The sequence below is a fragment of the Heloderma suspectum genome, chromosome 2 (assembly GCF_057233095.1).
Source record: "Heloderma suspectum isolate Gila_16-S chromosome 2, 16-S_ref, whole genome shotgun sequence".
NCBI lineage: Eukaryota > Metazoa > Chordata > Lepidosauria > Squamata > Helodermatidae > Heloderma > Heloderma suspectum.
The window spans coordinates 194,887,777-194,911,407 of record NC_139459.1 but is presented as its reverse complement, the minus strand read 5'-3'; the positions used below and the strand labels follow the sequence as shown (position 1 = coordinate 194,911,407).

The following is a 23,631-nucleotide window of genomic DNA, read 5'->3' as shown; positions in this document are numbered from 1 at the left end:
GACATGTAGGGATGACATGCAAAAGAAACGGCCATCCTGTTTCCCCTCTGCTTGCCCCAGGGACACAGCAGGATGGGATTCTCCTACTCCCCCACCTCCCAGGTTTTGTTTTTTCCCACAGGAGGAAAAATAGTGGTGGGAGGAAGCTGAGCTCTCCTTGTATTCCAGTTTATTTCTGAACTTTCTGCATCTACTATATGTAACAGCCATGCATTTTATTACACCTGCAGCGCAATTAGATATTTCCGAGTCAATGTCGCCACTGACTCCACACAGAGTTCCAATAAAAATAACCCAAAGGCATTCAAAGATGATCTGCTAGTCCTGAACATGTTCTTACGCAACAATTGAAATAGTTGCAAGGGCCGTTGCTGAGTAACTGGAAATTATATTTCTCTCAATGGAAATATGAGTCATTGATTTTTCCCTGCTGAAATCAACCACAGGAGCTTGGTTCTGAAACCTGAAGCATGCTCTCCATAGAAAAGTCACCATAATGAACAAGACTCAAGAACTTCTTCAATGTTTCCTTTCTTAACCAAATGCAACTGATATCAAACAGATAGCGACAACACAGTGCCAACTAACCATATGCTACTCCTGAGTATTCTAATTTTCAGAGCAATCTTCTTCCATAACAGTAGAATCATATCATATATTCCATTTCCAAATTTCAGGGGAGAGCACGCATGCATAAGAGGGAGATATTGGTAGACTCAAAGGAACCCCAAGGTTTGCAGAAGTAGAAAAAAACTTTTTTAAAAAACTGGGGAGGACTCCCCAAATAGCCACATAAATATTCAACGGCACAGCATATTGACAGATTTTTTAAAACTGACAACCAGGTGTGAAAGGAAGTAGAATGGAGTGGCTGGAGAGGGAGAGATACATAAAGATAAAAAGGGTACAGAGGGAACCATCACATTGTCTGGATATGTCATTTCCTGGTTCACACCAAGAAACTATTTTAAAATGTCTACTACAGGGACAGTAGTGAGAGATGCCCATAGAAATCAATGGAGAAATCAAGATTTTAGTGTAGCTGATTTGGACACCAGTTTATCCACATCACCCCCAAACCCAAAAGGCAGTAGCAAAGAGAATAGTTCCTGCTCTTTCCAACTCAGTTCTTATTTAAAAGTAGAGTTAGGTGTCATCAGCATACTGGTGACACCGAACCCCAAAACTCTGGACAACCTCTCCCAGTGGTTTCATGTATATGTTAAATAGCATGGGGGACAGAACAGAACGCTGAGGAACTCCACAGGCCAATGGCCAGGGAGTCAAATAAAAGTCCCCCAGCACCACCTTCTGGGTCCACCCCCTCCAAGAAGGAATGAAGCCACTGTAAAACAGTGCCTTCAAGTCCCATCCCAGTGAGGTGGCCCAGAAAGACACCATGGTCAATGGTATTGAAAGCTGCTGAGAGGTCCAGCAGAACCAACACGGACACACTCCCCCTGTCTAGTTCCCGGTGTAGGTCATCCTGTTTCTGTCCCATAACTGGGTCTGAAGCCAGATTGAGATGGATCTAAATAATCTGTCTCATCCAGGAATCCCTGGAGTTGGGAGGCCACCACACATTCCAATACCTTGCCCAGGAATGGAATATTGGAGACTGGCCGATAATTATCCAATATGATGGGGTTCAGAGAGGGCTTTTTTTTAACAAAGGTCTCACTACCACCTCCTTCAGGTAGGCTAGAACTCTGCCTTGACTAAGGGAGGCATTAAACACTTCACTTACCCACTCAGCCAGTCCATCTCTGGCTGCTTTTATGAGCCAGGAACGGCAAGGATCTAGAACACACGTGGTGGCTCTCAGTTGTCCCAGGATCCTGTCCACATCCTCAGGGTGTACAAATTGAAAAGTATCCAACAACACTGGACAAGCAGGGGCCAAAGTTACATCCACTGGGTCAGTATCAACTATAGCATCCAAGTCAGAGCAGATCCAAGCGATTTTGTCTGCAAAGTGCTGAGCAAATGGCTCACAGCGGGCTGTCGAGAGGTTTAAATTATCCTATTGCGGGCTAGTGTATAAAAGATCCCTGGCCACTCGAAACAGCTCCACTGGACAGCTTTTTGCAGCACAACAAGCTGAGGGGTCTCCAACACCAACACCAAGACTACCCTGGGGTGGATGGTACACCAACAGAATCCCTAGTCTGTCCCGGGCACCCACCTTCAAATACACACACTCGAACACAGCAGACTGTGGGATAGGGCACCTGGTCAGAGGGACTGAATCCTGATAGTCCACTGCCACTCCAGTTCCCCGCCCCCCGGGTCTTGCCTGCTGCTGGACAGAGAACCCTGGAGGGCAGAGCTGAGAGAGCCTGACACACACACACCCCGCTTCATCCAACCAGGTCTGTGTAATACAGGCCAGGTCAGTGTACTTATCCAGGATCAAGTCCTGGATAACAGTTGTTTTACCATTCACTGACCTGGCATTCAGCAGAAGCAGTTTCAACCCAGGGGGTCTGTTGCCAGGGCCATCCAGGTTATTTGAGTTGGGGGACAATTTGGGGACAGGCAATACCCTGTTGTTACACATTCTGCCTTTAGAGTGTGACTGCCTCTGAAGAGTGCTCAGAAACTTCAGCTGGTTCAAGGAGCTGCTGCCAAACTGTTGACAGGGGCTGGCTACAGGGAGCATACCACTCCCCTGCTAAAACAGCTTCACTGGCTCCCAGTCTGTTTCCGGGCACAAGTCAAAGTGCTGGTCATGTCCTGTAAAGCCCTATATGGCTTGGGTCCAGGTTATCTGAAAGACCGTATTCTCCCCTATGAGCCTTCTTGTGCCGAGATCTTCAGAGGAGGCCCTTCTTGCGGTCCTGCCACCATCACAGGCTCGTCTGGTGGAACACAGGAGAAGGCTTTCTTGGTGGCTGCCCCAAGGCTCTGGAACTCCCTTCCCAAGGAGGCAAGAGTGGCACCCTCTTTGGTATACTTTCGCAGGCAGGTAAAAACTTTTTTGTTCCAGCAGGCTGTTAGAGATAGCTAGTCTGGACCTGTGAGATTATGATGGATGGATACTATGGTTTATATTTCTTCTTGTCTTTTAAAATTTTGATATTTTATATAATTTCAATATTATTGATGATTTAATTATATTTTTAACTTTTGTATATTTGTATTTATAGGTTTTAACTGTATAAGTTTTTAATGTTGTAAAGCTGCCTTGAGCCCCAGTATTGGGGGAAAGGCGGGATATTAAATAAATAAATAAATAAATAAATAAATAAAAGCTTAAAAGAAAACCCCGCTAATGCAAATTCCAAAGCAAATGTACGTCAGTCTCTATGTTACAGGTTGGAAGGGGCTGCAACTGGGAGAGAGTGACTTATGACATATCTATAGTATTGTTCAGTAATATTAAACCCGTATTGCAGGTTGGACTGGAACTGACAGAGTACAACCTTGCAAGGCATCCATTTGTTTTATCCCCACATTGCAGGTTGGGCTGAAGGGTTGTGTACAACATCCCTGCAGTGTTCACTGTTGTATTCCTACTGCAGGTTGGAGGGCTGTGCTGAGACAGTAATCCCTACAATGTCGTCCCAGTGTTAATATTACAGGGCAGAAGGGTGGCTGAGGCTGGTTTAGATTCCCCCATACCTCAAAGACTGCAGCAAAGATCAATCTACTTGCCCCCTCAGACCTCCTCCCAGGCCAAATCAAGCACTCTTGCATTCAGAAGCTTCTTGCTCCATTGATTTCCATGCACCTTAGTTGCGTTTTTAAATGTTGAAAAACCAAATAAATACGTAAATAAATTTTGCTCATGAAGTAAGACTCCTGACTTTGACAGTAACTTGTGTTTTTTCAACCTCCTTAGCCACAGCCTCAGGTTACCCACGCGAACCAGGGATACACTGAAACATTGTGTTGGGTGGCGCTGCTTCTATATTCTAATAGAGAAGTATTAGTCAAGTTATGACAGCTATTTATACAAAACGGGGCTACTGAGAAACAATAGGCAGGTATCAGCATGTTTTGGGGAACCTCAACTGTTGCAGAAGTAGAAAAAATCTTTAGGGAAGAAACTTAAGGATGCAAACCCCTCAAACAGCCCAATGAGGCCTGAGCATACTTAGTGGCCAGAGAATGCTATGTGATGTTGGAGAAGGGAAATAGAATGGAGTATCCCAAGGAAGGCATGGCATGGTTGGTTGTCACACTGAACAGGAACACTCCATGCTGTAACATTTTGTTGCAGGTCCCACTTGTACTATTCTATTACTGTGGCTTTCAAACTCTGTTCCAGAGAACCCTGATGCACCCCAATAAGAAGATTAAAGGTGGAAAGCTTTCCTGAAAGTCAACTGGCCCACCACTCCCAATCATCCCCTGCAATGTGCAGCAGCAAGTTTTGTGAGTGCTCTATAGAATGAACTCTGCCCACACAGAGTAACAACGAAGCACAATAGGCCTAGCCAGTGCTCTGCAAGAACAGACTGAACATCCTGGAATATGCCCCAGAATCTTCTGCAATGAACAGGGATTCCTTGGCAGGCAAGTAAATGTGGAAGGGGTTCCCTAAAGGTAAAGAATAAAACTATGTATATGTTTTTACTGGAAAAAAGAGCCAATCCAATATTCTCATATATATATAAGTATGCACACACACACACACACACACACACCATCAAGGTTTTGAAAAGCTAATATGGGTCATAGTCTGTTAAGAGAAATTTCATCTCACGGGATCACCATTATAACTTTCTGCAAAAATGAGACATAAAAGTGAGATTCTAAAAAGTGTGGCAAAATGACATCATCACAGCTAACTGCAAAGAAGAAAGGGGCTGTACCCAGCATTAGTCTATCCAAATTAAGTCCCATTCATTTCAATGCGTCAAGTCTAAGTAGGACTAACACTGGAGTCAACCCAGGATTTGCATTTTACAAGGCTAACAGTTTGAAGTATATGATCACATTGTTTACTCCAGTTTTGTTTTACCATAAACAAGTCAAAAGACAAAACACAAACTAGAGTCAACCTGCTACTTTCACACTTCTGAGGTGCTTACAAATGCAAAATCAAAAAGCGGGCAAAACGTGACCATACCATATTCTTTCTCCTCCGCACATATTTTTTGCAGAGGAAATGGAACATAAGAGGGTGCCAGGAGAAAGGGAATGAGAAAAATAAGACCATAATAAACAAAGACAAAATGTCTATTTCACACACTCAACTCTAGACCTACCTAGACATGAAAATAAAACAGAACTGCAATTCTAAAGACTTTCACATAAGCCCTTCCTTCTGAAAAATTTGGGATAAGCTTAGGCTTTTGATTGGAATCACATGATAAAATTGCACAAGAAGCAAGTTTCCTTCCTTAACTGATTTGACAAGAAATCACCTGACATCAAGCTGGTGTTAAATGAAATTAGGTTTGGCATAGACAGCTGTCACTGCATTTGTACACAGATACAGGTACTGGTATTAAGAAAGTACCCAATTCAGAGATCTATGTAACTAGAAAATGTAGCACTCCTCTATCATCAAAACATGATCCATTTTATCCAGCTTCTAACCCCAAACTATTTTTAACAATAATTTACCCCTTTTTCTTTGATACAAGCCATACATTTCCTTTACTGAATAAGAAAGGAGTTAGAACCAGAAGCCAGTATATCCAAATTAATCTGTAAGATCTCTTTATCAGTTTCCTAAAATCATTCTGACTACTTATTGAAAATCAATCCAACTACTTATTGAAACTATTTATTGCATTTAGTGTGCATTAATGTATGTACTTCCCTTCTTTACCAGCTGGTGGAAATTTTTCTGCTGCTATATTTTTCCCACAGAAAATTTTCTATTGTTATCAGTACATCTTTTCAAAAAATTAGTGACATGATAGGTCAAATAGGACACCTAGAATGGGTACAATACCAATCACATTTAAAATCAAAGTTGTACTTAACTTTTTTAGATAACTATTTCTAGAAAGCACGTATATTTATGTGCACAGCTCTTCAGGCATACTAAAATGCGTATGTTAACAGTTTTCAGTGTCTTAACTTTTTTCTTAAAATCTAAATAATCTACAGAAACTATATGCTACTGAGTTGTCATGTCTTAAATTATTTACAAGGATTCAAACTAAAATAATTTCCAAGTAAAGCTTTGAATTTGTTTGAATACATCAGCAACACACTAACAGAGCAATCCTATGGTCCCTGGGAGAGTGTCCCAATGACCATTGGATATGGCATATCCCCTGAGGCCGGTAGACATGGCTATGACCTCAGGAGGGGAAAACCAAGCTTGGATTATTTCCCCACCCCTTACAGCTACTGTGGAGTTTTACTTTTTGTTTATGAAGTATCAGTAAAATAAACATGTTAAATCAGATCAAAATCAAGTTAGGGCAGTGGAAAATATTTCCAGATTTTTTTTCTTTTTCAAACTTTTCCAGAAAACCCATACCACTACTACCACCAAAGTCGAACAATGTGAAATAACAGACATTCCTAATGCAAGCCAATGTTATCTAATCACATTTTCTTCCCTCTCATACATTATGACTGAACAAATAAAATGTGCTTACTTTTCTTTCAAGTAATAAAATGGGAGCAGCTCAAGATGGAAAAGGGTGACAGTTAGGAGCAGAAGAACTAGAAGACACTCGGCACCAGTGGAGGCAGTGGAACTAGGGAACTGTTTCCAGGTACTTGAGGATGAGACTGGAGGACAGCCTGCAGAGGAAGAATTACATGCAAGGGGAACTTGCATGAGAGAGAGCAAGAGGCTGAAAGTCAGCCAAGCAGAGGTGATGAAACCAAGACCTACAACAACAAGAGAAGAGGAGTAGTAGTGGGAGATTCCTTGCTGTGTGGGATTGAAACCCAAGTATGTCACAAAGACCCATGGACTTGCCAAGTATGCTGTCTCCTGGGAGGACAGATTAGAAACGTGACTGAAGGGTTGCCTGCATTCATAAAGCCCACTGACAGGTATCCCTTTCTTCTCATCCATGTGGGAACAAATGATACCGCCAAGCGGAGCTACGAAGAAATCATGTCAGACTTTGAAGCTTTGGGAAGGAAACTCAAGAACTTTGGGGCCCAGATAGTTTTCTCATCCATCCTTCTAGTAGTTAGAAGAAAGGGAAAGAAAAATACTCCGGGTGAATGACTTGCTATGAAGGTGGTGCCGACAAGAGAGATTTGGATTCTGGGACCACGAGCTATACTTCCTGGAAGATGGGCTGTTGGCAAGGGACGGATTGCACCTCACAAAGGCTGGGAAGAATGTGTTTGGCCACAGCATGAAGAACTTCATCAGCAGGGCTTTAAACTGAATCCTACGAGAAGGGAGACATAAAGTTGGGAGTAACAATGGACGAAGGCTCAGGCACCACAACAGAGAGAACAGCTCTAATAGCGCCCAATAATAGTTTTCACAAACATGTAGGAAGAAAGCCAGACCACTGGAGAGCCAGTGTAGTGTAGTGGTGAGAGTGACGGACTGGGAGCCGGGAGATCCGGGTTCTAGTCCCCACTTGGCCATGGAAGCTCACTGGGTGACTTTGGGCCAGTCACAGACTCTCAGCACAACCTACCTCACAGGGTTGTTGTTGTGAGGATACAACGGTGAGGAGGAGGATAATGTAAGCCGCCTTGAGTTCCTTGCGAGAGGGAGAAAGGCGGGGTATAAATGCAATAAATAAATAAATAAATAAATAAAGCACATGGTCTTCGATGTCTCTATATTAATGTCCAGAGTATAGGAAACAAACAGAATGAACTTGAACTCTTAATACAGGACGGAAATTATGACTTGATAGGTATAATTGAGACTTGGTGGGATGACTCTCATGACCCGAATACAGCAATTGAAGGATATAACTTGTTCAAAAAGAACAGGAGGAACAGAAAGGGAGGTGGAGTTGCACTATATGTGAAAAATACGTATCTCTGCACAGAAATACAGGAGGATGAGCTTGGTAGCCCCATCAAGAGCATCTGGGTTAAAATAAATGGAGCAAAGAATAAAAGGAACATGGTGATCGGAGTCTACTACCGGCCACCCAATCAAGGAGGATGAAACTTTTGAAAAGCAAATAGCCAATGCTTCAAGGAAGCATGATGTAGTAGTAATGGGGGACTTCAATTTCCCTATTTGTTGGGAGACAAATTCTGCAAAACATGGCCCCTCCAGGAAATTCCTGACTTGTGTGGTGGATAACTTCCTCCTACAGAAAGTAGAGGAAGGAACTGGAGGCTTGGCTATCCTTGACTTGATCCTAACCAACAGAGATGGCTTAGTGGGTAAAGTAGCAGTTATAGGAACTCTGGGGGAAAGCAACCATGTTATACTTCAGTTCATGGTTCTAAAGGAAGCAAAAGCCAGGTGTAGCCAAACCCGTACCCTGGATTTTAGGAAACCTGATTTTAATAAACTCAGAACAATGATAAGTAAGGTCCCATGGCAAGCGACTCTAACGAGAAAAGGCATCCAGGAATTACAAATAATTCCAACAAGAAAAAAGGTGGAAGACAATGGAAGAAACCAATGTGGCTTCACAAAAAGCTTAGAGATTACCTGAAAACAAAAAAGGACACATACAGGAAGTGGAAGGAAGGCCAAGCAGCAAAAGAAGAGTACAGGCAGGTAGCATAGAATTGCAGGGATGGCGTCAGGAAGGCTAAAGCTGAGAACGAGCTGAGGTTAGCCAGGGATGCTAAAAGCAACAAAAAAGCTTTCTTCAGCTACATGCATAGTAAAAGAGGAAAGAAATGGTGGTTCAGCCATTAAATAAGGATGGCAAAATGATGACAAAGAAAAGGCAGAAGTGCTCAATTCAAGGAACACCTAATTACTTTGAATGAGTTCAAATCTCCAGAGCCAGATGAACTGCCCTAGAGTAATAAAGGAACTGGCAGAAGAACTCTCAGAACCACTGTCTCTTATCATTGAGAAATCATGGAGGACGGGTGAAGTGCCAGATGACTGGAGGAGGGCTAATGTTGTCCCTATCTTCAAAAAGGGTACAAAGGAAGAACCTGGGAACTACAGACCATTCAGTCTGACATCAATCCCTGGGGAAATTCTGGAGCAGATGATAAAGCAATCCATCTGTAAGCACCTTGAAAACAATGCAGTGATTACTCAAAGCCAACATGGATTTGTCAAGAACAAATCCTGCCAGACTAATCTGAACTCATATTTTGATCAAGTAACCTCCTTTGTTCACTGTGGGAATGCTGTGGACATAATATACCTCAGCTTCAGCAAAGCTTTTGGCAAAGTGCCCCATGATATCCTGATGAGCAAACTAGCTCAAGTGGGCTAGATGAAACAATGATCCGGTGGATCCACAGTTGGCTACAGAATCAGACTCAAAGAATGCTTATCAATGGGATCTTCTCAACCTGGGGAGAGGTAACGAGCGGGGTACCACAGGGCTCAGCCCTGGTCCCAGTGTTCTTCAACATTTTTATTAATAACTTGGATGAAGAGGTGAAGGGAATGCTGATCAGATTTGCAGATGACACAAAATTGGGTGGGATGGCTAATACTTTGGAAGACAGAAACAAAATTCAAAGTGATCTGGATAGACTGGAGCATTGGGCAGAAAATAACAGAATGAAATTTAATAGGGATAAATGCCAAGTTCTGCACCTAGGACAAAGAAACCACATGCACAGTTACAAGATGGGGGATACGTGGCTCAACAACACTACAAGTGAGAAGAATCTTGGAATTGTTGTCAATCACAAGCTGAATATGAGCCATCAATGTGATTTGGCTGCAAAAAAGGCAAATGCTATTTGGGGCTGCGTTAATAGAAGCATAGCTTCCAAATCCCGGGAAGTACTAGTTCTCTTCTACTCAGCACTGGTTAGGCCTCATCTGGAGTACTGTGTCCTGGGCACCGCAGACAAGGATGCAGACAAGCTGGAGAGGTTCAGAGGAGAGCAACGAAGATGATCAGGGGACTGGAAACAAAGCCCTGTGAGGAGAGACTGAAAGAACTGGTCATGTTTAGCCTTGAGGAGAGAAGACTGAGGGGAGATATGGTAGCGCTCTTCAAGTACTTAAAAGGTTGTCACAGAGAAGAAGGCCAGGTTCTCTTCTCGATCATCCCAGAATGCAGGACACGGAATAATGGGCTCAAGTTACAGGAAGCCAGATTCCGTCTGAACATCAGGAAAAACTTCCTGACTGTTAGGGCAATACAACAATGGAACCAATTACCTAGGGAAGTAGTGGGCTCTCCCACACTGGAGGCATTCAAGATGAGGCTGGACAGCCATCTGTCAGGGATGCTCTGACTTGGATTCCTGCATTGAGCAGGGGGTTGGACTCGATGGTCTTGTAGGCCCCTTCCAACCCTACTATTCTATGGTTCTATGTATTGCCTTAATTTGTTGGCAAGTCAAATATTTTATAATATTAATGAGTTGTATCCAACGTTAGTCTAACTTAAGTCACATTCAACGGGTCTACTTTAATTAGGACTAACATTGGATACAACTCATCTGCTGCTGCACAAAATGTACCCAAACAATGAATACTAGATTACTGATTTTTCTATTTGTTGACACATGAATGCCTCTTTCTTTGACTTAAAATATTTGGCTATATAATGCAAAAGAAGCAGCCTGGTCTCTTCATATAGTCTGATAGTTCTTATTTCAGTATTATTATTCCCATTGTGCAGATGGGAGTGGGAGGCAAGCCTAAGAGATTGTGGTTTGAATAAGGCCACATAGCAAGTTCACACCAGAGGAGGGTTTTGAATAGTGTATTTCCTGATTCGTAGCTCAGGTACCACAACACTCTAGCAAAGTGACAAAGAAGAATTGTTATTAAGATAATTGTTAAAGAATTAGATAAACTGAAGTGGGTTTTTTCATTACTATGTAAGTGGAAGGCATTTATATTAACACTGTGTAGGGTTTCCAGTTCTTTGGTGTTTTGGAAGAACTATACTGTGGGTGGAGACAAAGTACTCCAATTAACCACTTTAGATGTTGAGAGACTTCTGTAGTCAGTTGGAAAAACATATGTACAATTTAGCTTTTGGCCAATGCTATTACACAAATATTTAGCGCAAGCCAAAATGTTCAGGGCATAGACCAAGCTTGAAACAGATAATCATCCAGAGCAGCTTCATAGCACCCACAAGTGAAAGAAGCTGGGGTTTCTCAGCTTTCAGAAATGTAGTTTGCTGTTTCTATAGCACTTTGGACAGATGTGATGTTCTGCAGAATAATGAAACTTCTACGGGCTGTTATCCACAATCTACTCAATATATTCAGGTTGTAAAAATCTCAAGCGCCTACTGGTGCCTAGAAATCTGAAATATTTTCTACATTTTTTTTTATTTTTTTTTACAATATAAGGATAGGCAATTTGCCAAAAAATCACTTGAATGAAGGCCTTTAGTGGAAATAGCCCATTTAAGCATACCCCAGGAAAGGATTGGGTCACTGTCTCTAAAAGAGGAAAGTGTCCATTTATACATACATACAAGCATGCATTTTTCACAATGGATTTGGTATGCACATATTCTGTGAAGGTATTATTTAGTAATACCTTGGCCCCACCAAAAGATTCTGTTGTTCCATTTAATAATGCTAAAAATTGTGCTCTTCTTTGTTACTACCACAGAAGTGTTTGTTCAGTCTTTGATATTTATCATCTTGATGGTTGTAATCTTTCACTATCTGGTCTTCCTTTTTCCCTTTTTAAAACTTTGTTCCAGGCTTCTAATTTGCCATTGTCTGCAATTAACTGCAATTACACCTGGATGAGCACCCACCCAAGTCGTAAACTCTTCCTGCTCCACACTATGCTCTCTTGTTTTCTCCTACTCTTCGAGAGAGACTGAGTCACACATATACTCAGCAGTAAGGCCAGTTTATAACCTTCCATCCTCATCAAGCCATGAGGGGCCAGCAGTGCCATGAATTCTCATGGAATACATGGAACCACTTGGTAAAATGATTGGCTGCAAATCCCACCGTCAAGGAAAATTTTGCTACCGATCTGAACCCAATCAGAAATCCAGGGAAGCCAGGAAGTGCTAAAAGTCTCCTCACTATCTGGGAGGATGTTATAGATAACCAGTTTAACATGTGCTCTGCCATAGTAAACTAGTGCTTGGAAAACAGTTGTATGTATTCAACCTCTGAAGTCCAAATCTTTGTTCTCCTTGTGCAGCACAAGACCTCTTGTTCCAGGTAAACATCTTTGTCATGTTGCTCTTGTCCTCTCTCTATGTCTGGAATGCTCTTCCTATACTTATTTAGCCTCTTTTCGGAAATACTGAAAATGTATCTCAGTTACTCTGGTTTTCCCTCCTAAACCTTTTCTCCTCCTCCTCCTCTTCTTCTTCTTCAATTTCTTATAGTTTTTTAAAAATAACTTCTATAATTTAAACTCAGTTTAATTTACCATTTTAGGATGGAACTTGCATTCCCCCTCACTTTTCCTGTTCCATTTCTTTTTTGTGTATTTTGTAGATTGTAAACCACTTTGGGGAGGAATCTGTTTATTTTCTTGTTTGTAAAAGTATCTAGTAAGCATACAGGTGTAAATATATCATCGTCGTCATCAACATTTATAGTGCACAATCAATCACTTTACACAACAATATAAGCAAAAGAGCTGTCCCTGCTTCAAAAATCTGACAATCACAATTTCATCAGTGAGGGAGAAAAAAAATGGCGAGGAGGAATGAGAAAAAGCAAGTGTAGCTTGAGACAAATATGAGTAAATGCAGTTTCATACGTTTAAGCTTCATTTCAGTTGGGAATGAAGACTAAAGAGTTATGTCAAAGGTCTTACACAAACTGGGTTTTGTGGAAAGGTTTGGAGACAGAGATGGCATAATAATACTGGTAAGATGAAACAGACTGAGATGATCCATAGCTCCAACTATGATCATAATGAAGCAACAAGAATGACATTTCTCTTTACTTATTTGAAATATTTATAACCCACCTTGCTGTGAGACAACAGGCCTCTAAGATAGTTTATAACGATCATATTTTTAAATGACAAAATTAGCATGTTTCTTTTAAAAGTTGTAATGACTAATCTTGACTAATCTCCTGAAAGATGTCGTATAGAGACTGTAGTAAATACTTTCATTTCGAACACTACATTTCTACAGTGTCTCTTTAAAAAGTTATGTATCACCATGCATAAGAAGTGACCCTAAAGTGGCAGGAGGGCATGGGGGATGCATTTTTATAATACTGCAAACACCCTAACTTGAGTACAGGATGGTTTAAAACAGAGGTCAATAGACTCTGGGTTTACAGCATCTACTTTATTCTTCACTACATGCGTGAAGACCACCAGCTGTACCAGGGGGAAATAGTGGCTCAAGAAGGTAGACACAGAACTGCAGATCAAGATGCCTCTGGTTCCGTGCTCAGTATCGTTACTGGAGCTTTCACAAAAATCCTTTCATGCACAAACTACTCCCATTTTCACCCAAGCTTTCTTGATTTCAGCAGCCTAATTTAGGAGAAAAAAAGTCATTTTCATGTCAGTATTACTAGACCACTGGGAGATGAAAACCCTTGCTGATGTACTGCAGATCACACAGGGATCTATCAGTTAATCCCAGTGTTCCTTCTGCCTAAATACGGGCATCTAATTCATGAAAACAAGCTCAGATGCATTTCACACATTATACATCAACTGCATGTCAGCTGGAAACCACACTCAATCCTATCTCTCTGATGAGGATACCTGTATGATATACATTGTCAAACACCTGTTAGTCACATTCACACTTTTTTGTTTAGGTGTATTTATTCATATTTATTTTATGACTTTGCATCTCGCCCTTCAACATAAAAACATTTCCAGAGATGCTCACAAAAACACACTTTTAAAAAACGACAGTAACATCGATAAACACAATGGGCTACATCCAATTTTGCATAAGCATACTTTGGTTCCAGCAACAAGACTTCCCCTTGCTCTCCTCTCCCCTGTTGTCACCCAGACATGCCCCAAATCTGCTCCAAAGTGTCCCCCAATGTGAGGCTACAGGGTGCATGTGAGGCTACAGGGTAGGGAGGGGAAATTCATCCCCCCTGTGATTTCTGTTCCACTTGCAGATCACCAGCATTGGATCCAACCCAATAAACAAACAGCAGAAAAAAGCAGCAGTCATTGCACTTTTAAGGATTGTTGTGAGCCACCCTGAACAGTTTATTGGAAAGATGGTACATAAATATTTAAAATAAATGGTTCCACTGCATGTTAAAAATTAAAGGTCTAGGAAAATGAAAAAGCTTTCACCTGGAGTCAAAAGAAAAGAGATCTTACATATACACATTTTAAAAAAAAACTGCAGTGTGTAGATGGCCTTTCCATTTAAGACCAGGTCCATCATGTGAACCCACATTACTAGGTACATAAAAATTGTATACAGCCGTGTCGGTCTGCTGGAAGGGGAAACAAAACACCAAAAGCCACAGAATGGTGACATCTTTATTATCACCAAACTGTAACAAAGGCGTGGAAAACTCAAAAGCTTGCTCACGACTTCCTTGACATTTCGGTTGCCCCGAATAAAGGTATTACCGTCCCGTGGCTTTGGCACATTTTTTAGGCTGGAGGCCCCTCACACCAACTGGCAGAGGACAGGAATGTTAAAGCGGAAGGCAGTAGGCGCGCTGAGGAGCGAGGACTGAAGTTAGCCGCGCCGCGTTTTATGGGCTGACGAGGAATGGGAGGGAGGGGGGTGTCAGTGGGCGAGCCCTGATGCTTGTGCAACAGCTGGGGACGAAGGTCTGAGCGCTCCTTGGAGAGGAGACGGCGCTTCGCTTCTGTCCCTCCCGCCAAATCATAACCGCCTCGAAAGGGCACCAGTGGCTCGCGCCCTTTCAAACGGCGCGAGCCCTGGAACGCTTCGGTAACGTCTGGCCGCCGCCTGACTTCCATGAGTCGCGTCCCGCTTCTGGAGGTTCCCCCCGCCCTTCCTCTCCCCACTCGCGCTCGTTGATTCGGTCGCGTCCGCTTCGCCTCGCGCCCTGATTGAGTCGCTGGCGGTCGCGCCCGCTTTTACCTCAGAGGCCCCGCCGGCTTCGCTTCGGCCTTGCGTTGCGCCCAAGGGGAATCGAGAAAAGGTGGCGCCGCCCTAACGCCTCAGGAAACCGGAGCTGCCGCCACCGCCTGCATTGTCAGACTAGGCCCCGCCAGGGGAACACTCACTCAGCCGCTCGGGGTGGGCGGGTTGCGACTATAGAGTGTGCCGGAGGCCAGGGCTAGAGTGAGCCACCGCCTATGACAATAGAGTTCTCCCATTTCCCCGAGTCTAGAGTAGCCACACACACGGAACCGTAGAGATGCGCGCTGTCAGATTCTAGAGCGGCAGAACAGAGATTGGGTGCGTGTGTCGCCAGAAGGAAACAGATTGGAGTCCAAGTTGAGAGCGTTGATGGGCTTGGGTGTCTCTGTGGCACCTGTGCAGCCTCATCCTGCTCCGGTTTCCTCGGAAGGAAGTCCCGCGAAGAAATAAGTGCACAGGATGGTATCCTAGTTCTATCCATGTTTACTCAGAAGGAAGTCCAAGTAAACATGGATTGTGCCCCTGGATACACCTAATGAGTGCATTGTCGATTAGCAACCCAGCAAAGCCTATTTTAACTTGTTTTAAAATGTACACCCTTGCTTTTCTTTATAAAACAAGCTCAAAGCAGCCAAGACAAAGATAAAACAGCTCAGGGATACAAGCAGGGAGACAAAACTATGTGTTGCGTCTCATGTTAGTCCTACGTAGAGTAGATCCATTGAAGCGAATGGGACTTGGGTCAGAATAGCATGGGGTACAAGCTTTTGACTCAGACAAAAAGCTCAGCCGTTAAAAAGTCTTGCATTCGTCTGAGCCTCAAAAAGAGGCGCCTCACCGAGCCTCTCTAGAGAAGGGGTTTCACAGCAGGGGCGCCGCATTAGAAAGAAGCAGACTGGATCCTGAGAGGAGAGGACAGGAAGGCCAACGGCGACCACACTTGTGGGGGGGAGCGGGCGGGGTTTCATGGCAGAGAGAAATTATGCGGAGGCGGGGGAGAACGCGGCGGAGAACGTGAAGGGCTGGGAGCCGACGAATCTAGCATGCAATCCGGGGTGGACAGAGGGCTCGAACCTCTCCGTTTGAGGAAAGTGGTGAAAAATATCTTCCTATAATCTCTGGTTTTCAGGACTTGGCTTTAATCTTGAGTTAAGCAATTTTGTACCTTCCCTTAAAATTAATTCCCGATCGAGTTTTTTTGCCTCTGCTGTTCTAAATCATGAACTCCCGTTTGACAATTTCACATGCATTTTTTTTTAAAAGCATGAATAGTATTGTCCATGTTAATATCCTGTAATTTGTCCTGAGTTCTTTCCTTAGCTGGTGCACTGTACTGTTATACCTCAAACAGCTTGGACTAAGAATCTATGACTGTTGAATTAAGCCCTAAATATATATTTGCATTCTACTCTCAAAGCTCAACCAGATATATCCAGTTAGTTAGGTAACTGATATGTATCTCTGGTTTTGAAATTACCGCTGCCTTAAAAAGTAAACAAATTGAAATAAATATGAAAGCAACTAACAATTGTTTCCATGGTGGGTTATGTCGTCGTCATTCATGGTGGGTATATGTGCAATTTAGCACTCTAAAATGAAATTTGTGACATAATAGAACATAGGAAGGTGCCTTGTACTGAATAAAACCATTGATTCACCTAGCTCAGTATTGTCACTGACTGGCAGCAGCTCTCCAGGATTTCAGGCAGCCTTCAGCCGGATTTCAAAAGCCCTCTGCATGCAATCAGATCAGGCATCTGGAAGGAGAGATCTGCCTCTTCCCTGGCAGCCTGCCGGGTGGGAAGGAAACCTACGTGAGGGACTACAGCTCTCGACCGAAAAAAAGTTGCCCACCCCCCCTTGCCCTATTTGTTGCCTCCAGAGATTGAACCTTTGACCATTTGCATTATGCTCTACCACTGAGATACAGCCCCTCCCTCAAAGAAGCAATGTTGTTACACAAAATAGGTAGGATGGTTTTTTATTTGGCAAATTCTATAGGCAAACATTTGCATAGTCTTATCAATAGTCTCTTACTGCCTAATTTGAGCCAAGGGAAAACTATGGATCTGATCAGGCACACTTTTTTTAAACATGGGGTGAGAGGGAGCCTCAGGCTCACACACACCTGTATTGTATCCTCCCCACATATCTGATATGGTGAGAATATTGCATTCACCTGTAATGGGAGTATTGCTGAAGGCTCTTCTTCCCCTGCTTATGGTTGCAAACAGTGGTACTACTTCCTACATGCCAGTGTGGTATACTTGTTCTTCCACTGTTAACAGTAGCAGGGGTAAAACCTCAGTGCATTTGTCAAAGCCCACCTGCCATAGCTGGCAATGAGTATCTTGAATGATGCTTTTAGCTCTAGGTGTACACTATCTCTTGTACTATGTAGAAGTATAACGAAATGTTAATTTATACTATCAGGTATGTCTTGCTCAGTGATGTGGGGCAGAAAATTTTCCAGTGCTTTATTTTTCTGCAGAAAATTTTCCATTTCATAAGTTCATTAGTAAAAATTCACATATGCCCATTGCAAACATAATATTTGGCAAGCTTGTGAGTTTCAAAATTGTAATTAATGTTTTCCAGGTGATTATCCCTAGCAAGTATATCAGAGAATACATATGTGTTATTGAAATAAATATACATCTGAGTGAAATGGAACTAATAAATGAAAGCAAAAATGAAGTTGCCCCAACAACCTTAGTGGAAGAATTAACTGTGTTGAAATAGATGATTGGTTGTCAGCATATCATGCAGTTCTTTGGGTTGCTAAAATTAGGGTGTCAACAGTTTTCAGTACTTTTTTTTCCTTAAATGTAAACAATGTAAAGGAAGTACATGCCATTGTCTTAAAATTTTTACAAGTATTCCAATAAAAAATCTACATAACATTTAAGTACCGATTTGCTGTTGCAGTAAATCTTAGGACTGGGACATACATTACCATCACATAAAATGAAACTGTATGGCCTTGAGGCCTACTTGCCTTTGATCTGATGAAACAATGGGTTGTACTGAGCTTTTAATGCAGCATAGGTTTCTGAAATGTTCCAAGTTCTGAAGGAATTATACATGTGCTAAACTAGGACTAGAAGTACTCTAGATAGGCCTCGGAGACACCTATGGGGAGCTGCATCCATATTTGAATTCCATTTAACAGCTGAATTCTCATGTACTGATGAACAGTATAGGTCAGGGGAAGGAAGACACCAACAGCACATAGCTCACCCCATCCCATCTCTCTCCAAGCTTTCACTTAAACTGGGATTTGAGGAAGAAAGGATCATATCCTGCTGATTCTTATGTTCTCCCAATGCAGCCCAAATTAGAGAAATCCCTGCCTCGCTCACAAGCAGTCTGCACATATCAGGTATCTTTTGGACTCTTCTGTGGTTCTTTAATGGGTATTCTTTATGTGGAACATGTAGCAATATCCAAACAACCTTAAGCTGAAAAGTAGAAGGAAATTCTAAAAGTCCTATAGAATCTAGACCAGACACTTCTTGTCTGGAGACCATGATGCTTGATGATCTGGTTGCACCCAAAGGACAATCCTGTTTAATGGCTTGTACTACTGTCATGAGCATCATGATTTAGGGGTTAGGGTGGTGGTGAGGGGACACCGTGAAGACTAATGCAACATGTTTTATATAGAGCTACCTTTGAAGTGTGTTTAGAAACAGCAACTAGTGCACAATGCTGCTGAAGGGAGCTGAATTACTCAGAACATACAACTCCGTTTTTTACTCTGCATCAGCCCCCAATCCAAAGTGCTTATTACCTTTGAAGCCCTAAACATTTTGGACCAGGATACATAAAGGACTGCCTGCTCCTGCGCGATCCTATCCTCCTGTTAAGATGTGCCAAGGGGGTCTTGCTGAGCATTCAGGCATCTGAAATACAGCTGGTGGCTACACAGGAGAGGGCTTTCTGGATTGTCATGTCCTGACTCTGGAATTCCCTTCCTCCAGGAGGCTCACTTAACCCCTTCCCATTCAGTTTCCGATTTAGCCAGGCCCTCGATAGGAGTAATCAGTACCTGCTAATGAGTTTGGGATTATTAACTGGCTTTTAAATAGTCTAGTTTTGTTCAACTGCTGTTCTTGCATTGTTGGTTTTTATTATTGTTTTATTTGATATTTTACTTACGCCACTTTTAAGCTGCTTTGCTGAAAAACAGCTTAAAAGTTGCAAAAATAAAATCATGTAGCACTCTCAGCTCCTTGAAGCTATTATTGTGGGATGAAATATTAATGAAGTAATATTAAAAAAAAAGTCAGGCATCATTATTTATTAACACAAGACGAAGGAGACACAATCAATGCGTTAATGGAACACTGTCCAGCCAGATGTTAAATTTTTTAAAAAGTATATCTAAAACCTAATTTCAAATAAATAAAAAATCTTTATACATAATTACACTGTTGTAATTTGAATCTGACAATGGTAAACGTATTGACATCAAAGAAAGGAAACAACACCTTCAGGGCTAATGACAATGAATATTGTTTTTTTTACAACCGTATCTCCGGCACAGTTAAGCATGGCCCATAATTCTTGACTACACAGCCAACTAAAATCAGAAAACCAGTGTAAATGAACAGGGTTGGTATAATAGCTACATTAGCATACTTAACAAGAGCAGAAATTCTCTGAAAGTAAGACGTGAAAGAGTTTCATTGTTAAGTTATGCGTTCATAGTAGTAAACCAATTCTCAGGATAACAGCTGTTCCAAATAGCTTCATAGCAATGGATACTGTTGAAAACCTCTTGGCTTGAATCCAGAGTTCCCATGAACTGAAATCTGCTCACAGGATGTTCCTGTTAGAGGAAATGGAGGGAGGCGATTTTTGCCAATACGTCCTTCCTCCTGCAGCCCTCTGAAAAGCTTCTCCAGAGAGTTGGGGGACCATCCAGAACAGTGTGGGAGGTGGTATGGGGGCTGCAGGGGAAAGAAATTGGCAAAAAATTTCCCCTTTTAGATGCCTCAGAAGACATGTTGGTCCAAAGGAACCCTTCTGTTAGCAGAAGTGGCACTCTGGATCCATTCCCTTATATTTAGGTTCAACCTCACCTGAGCTAATAAGGAAATCCAAAAAACTGGACTGGCAACACTGGCTTTACCTCTTTGGATTTATTACAAACCATCACCACCAGTACATAGGTGGGTATGCAGGAAAAGGAAGGGCAAGCTAGCTCCAGATAGATCACTTAGCAAAACCTATGGAGAACTGCATCCTTATTGAATTCCATTTATAAGCTACAATATCTCATGTACTGATGGAGAACATGGAATAACATACCCAAAGCCACACATAGCAAATCAGTGTCAGAGCCCAGGCAAAGGTGACACTGATTCCACAGTCACTCCTTTGGAATCTCAGCCATTTTGTATATGTTACCTGAAGGCAAACAATTGTGCGGTACTGAAGAGATCCTAAACCTAAACAAGTAGAATTGAAATCCCTGGAGTATTAATTTTAAGACTTTAGGGAAGGTAACACTCTTCATTAAAATTACACATTAAACTGGAAAGAAAGTAAATGTGTAACAATCGAATCAAGGGGAAAAGCTGTATTTGGAGACTGGTAGAGTTTCTTTCCCCGATATTCAGAATACAACTGAATACAATTTCCAAACTGGGAATTCTAAAATCCCACTTTAGGAAGTTCTCTGTTCTGCACGTAACATTTCTATCATGCTACATCAGGGAAGAATTTATAGTGTAAAGATGTGTGGGGTAGGGAAGATATCACATAGGTATAGAAAACACCACACTTGTTGGCAGAGGAACATGCTATGGTTCCATTCAGTGGAAGGACATTAAGTGGTTTGTTATAAAAACTGAGACCTCATAATAGCCAACAATGCAGTTAATAAATAAGGGCTGGAGTGCACAGGACATTTATATGCTGAAGCCCATCTGTACTATGCTGTTCACATGCTGAATACCAGCAGCTGCTTGGCAGATGGGTGTTTTCCAAATAATTGCAAATGAGTTAAAACTACTTCAGCATGGAGGGCTTTTCATTTAAGTAGCAGCACCACACTGTCGAAATACTGATAATGCAAAATATTCAAATTGTCTCCACTAAGAACCAGTAGTTAATATTTCAATGGTTTGAAGCAATGGACTCCCTCCATCCTGTTCTAGTTTTGCCACAATTCTTTGTTTCAGGATACATCCCATCACCATATGTATGACCACAAATTATAACTGCAAATATTTTTGATATATTTAAACATTATCTGTCTAAATATCAATGTGTCAGGCTATTAAGAAACCAACTGTTTGAAAGTTTGTACAGAAAGGTTTTCAAGTATACATTTGGAATTTGTTTTAAGGGATAGTTGTCAGAGCTGCACTTAATATAGCTGCTGTAGTTGAGGATTTAATCCAAGTTATATTTATATCTCTTTTAAAAATGTCTAAAAACATTAACTTTGTTACAGGGTAGGTAAACAGACGTTATTAAAATATTCTAACTATTTACACAATAGACCACAAATGGCCCAAGAGTTGTCGCCATTCCAGGCATCCGCTTTCAGTGTTCTTTTAACAAAGATAAGGGGAAGTGGAGGAAGAAGAATATAAGGGTGCAATCCAAAAAGTGATGATCTAAATAAAAAGGTTGAAATCTTGCTTCTCCCAGTGGAGATGGGGCTGCAAACCATTCCCAGACAATGGTGGTTCCAGCACATTTTAAGGCATCTATTGTCAGCAATTCTTTGAAGACTGGAAACTGATCAGCCACTCTGAATGGGTTAATCCCAATATTTGGAGAGGTATTTCCCCACACTTTCAACAGAATTGCACTGCCCTTGCTTTGAAGGCATTCTGCCAAAGCTCTTACTTTGCAGTAATGAGTCCCACTCAGAAAGCAGCAAGTGCATCACAGTAATGGCAGGGCTTTTTTTCCAGTTTAAGTGAAAGTTGCTCTGCCATTTGCATCTGTTACTGTGCACAAACGATCAAGGGAAGGAAGGAATCATGACTTAGACTATGAATTGAGTGGTTCTGGTTAACTGGTGACCTGCCTACACACCATTTCATGACAAGAGTAAGCAGAGGCTGTACAGATTATATTAAACATTCCAGAGTTGCAGAATTTTCCTCTTGTTTCTAAAATGCTTTAAAAGCTTATGTTCAGCCTCTTTTATAAACATGTGCCTTAAAAACTTTCGTTTCTACATGCTATGACATACTCTGGCCAGCAACAAAACAGTAAAAACTGAACAGACAACCTTATCTGTATTTCTTGCATTAATTGCCTAACACATACCATTTATTTTAAGGACTTTGTTAAAATCCATAGATGATGTCTACCTCATATGTCATCATTATTTGAGCCAATTTTCTAAATAAATGAATTATGCATATTAATATTTACACATTTAAAATATAGGCAAAACCATTTTTTAAATTCAAGAAATATCTATATGAATAAGTAATTCTTCAGTTCAGTGAATTATTGGATTTGGTCATGGCACAATTTTAAGTAAGCAGTGTGATCCCATATTAACAGAATACTACAGAATTAAGCTAACTTACAGTTGTAAAGCACACTGTTTACGGGGGAATGAGCAGGACTCACATGACCTTGTTCTTACACACTGATATCTTAACTAAATAAACCCTCCCCTCATAGAATCCTAAAACAGTATTAGAAAAAAATACAAATATATACAATAGATGAAAAAGTTAACACTACAATAAAGGCCTTAGTAATTTGTTTTCTCATGCAGGCCAACTTTCCATTGTCTGTAAAGCTAACATCCTGCAATACAAATGTTCTTCACTGGATGCCATCTTTTGCTTTTTGATCAGTCCATCTTGCTGTCAACCCAGTGAAAGAAACATTGTGGGGGAGGAGTAAGATAGCATGGTCCAGCTTCACAACAATCACCACTAACTGTCCACCAGCTTCTTTTTGTTTCCACAGTTATCACTGGTCCTTGCAAAGTTTGTAAACTATGCTGCAACCTGCACTCCCAAAATTACATATTGTATGCTACATAGATAGGATCCAGCTGGTCAGCCAAGAAGCTGTCACGGAGATGCATGCGTTGCTTCTCTCCTCTGGAATTGATTGGTATCACCCCAGGATCAACCACCACCACAACTCCCACAATCAGATAATGTTCTTCCAGAACCACGTTGGTAACCAGAGGGACTAGATCGAGGGCCTCCTGTTCACAGCCACATAGCTCCACGACCACCACAAGTAAGTTGGTCCATGTGAATACAGCACTGGGAGAAAGTTAAAAGATCCATAGTTTATTACACACATTTACAGGTGGACATTTACGCTTAACTCTGTAGACATTTAGTATGCCTTCCACTTGTTCATCAGATTTTGCCAGTGTTTGTAAGATTCCCCAGCCCTAAATTGTGCCAGTGATTAATGCACCCATACTTAAACAGTGTACCTTTGGAATATGTCACCTTTTAATTTCTAGCAACTGGATCTTGGAATGCTTTTCCAAGCCCTTTAAGTCCTCAATATTTTTTCACTGGTTGATATTTACATACCATATATGGTAACTTCTTAA

The 23,631-nt window shown here is 41.6% G+C and overlaps 2 protein-coding genes across 6 annotated transcripts in view; both read right to left on the bottom strand.

The window, feature by feature from the left end:
- Positions 1 to 15,214, bottom strand: part of ATF1 (activating transcription factor 1) — a 35,304-nt gene extending 20,090 nt beyond the window's left edge. For all 3 annotated transcript variants that reach the window (XM_084837181.1, XM_084837186.1, XM_084837183.1), the window contains exon 1: positions 15,063 to 15,214. The gene's annotated coding sequence lies outside the window, so the exon portion shown is untranslated. The remainder of the gene's footprint in view (positions 1 to 15,062) is intronic.
- Positions 15,215 to 19,353: 4,139 nt separating this feature from the next.
- Positions 19,354 to 23,631, bottom strand: part of DIP2B (DIP2 acetate--CoA ligase B (putative)) — a 221,284-nt gene continuing 217,006 nt past the window's right edge. For all 3 annotated transcript variants that reach the window (XM_084837177.1, XM_084837179.1, XM_084837178.1), the window contains one exon: positions 19,354 to 23,329. In XM_084837177.1, coding sequence (XP_084693303.1) covers positions 23,077 to 23,329 — 253 coding nt within the window. In that variant the 3' untranslated portion in view covers positions 19,354 to 23,076. The remainder of the gene's footprint in view (positions 23,330 to 23,631) is intronic.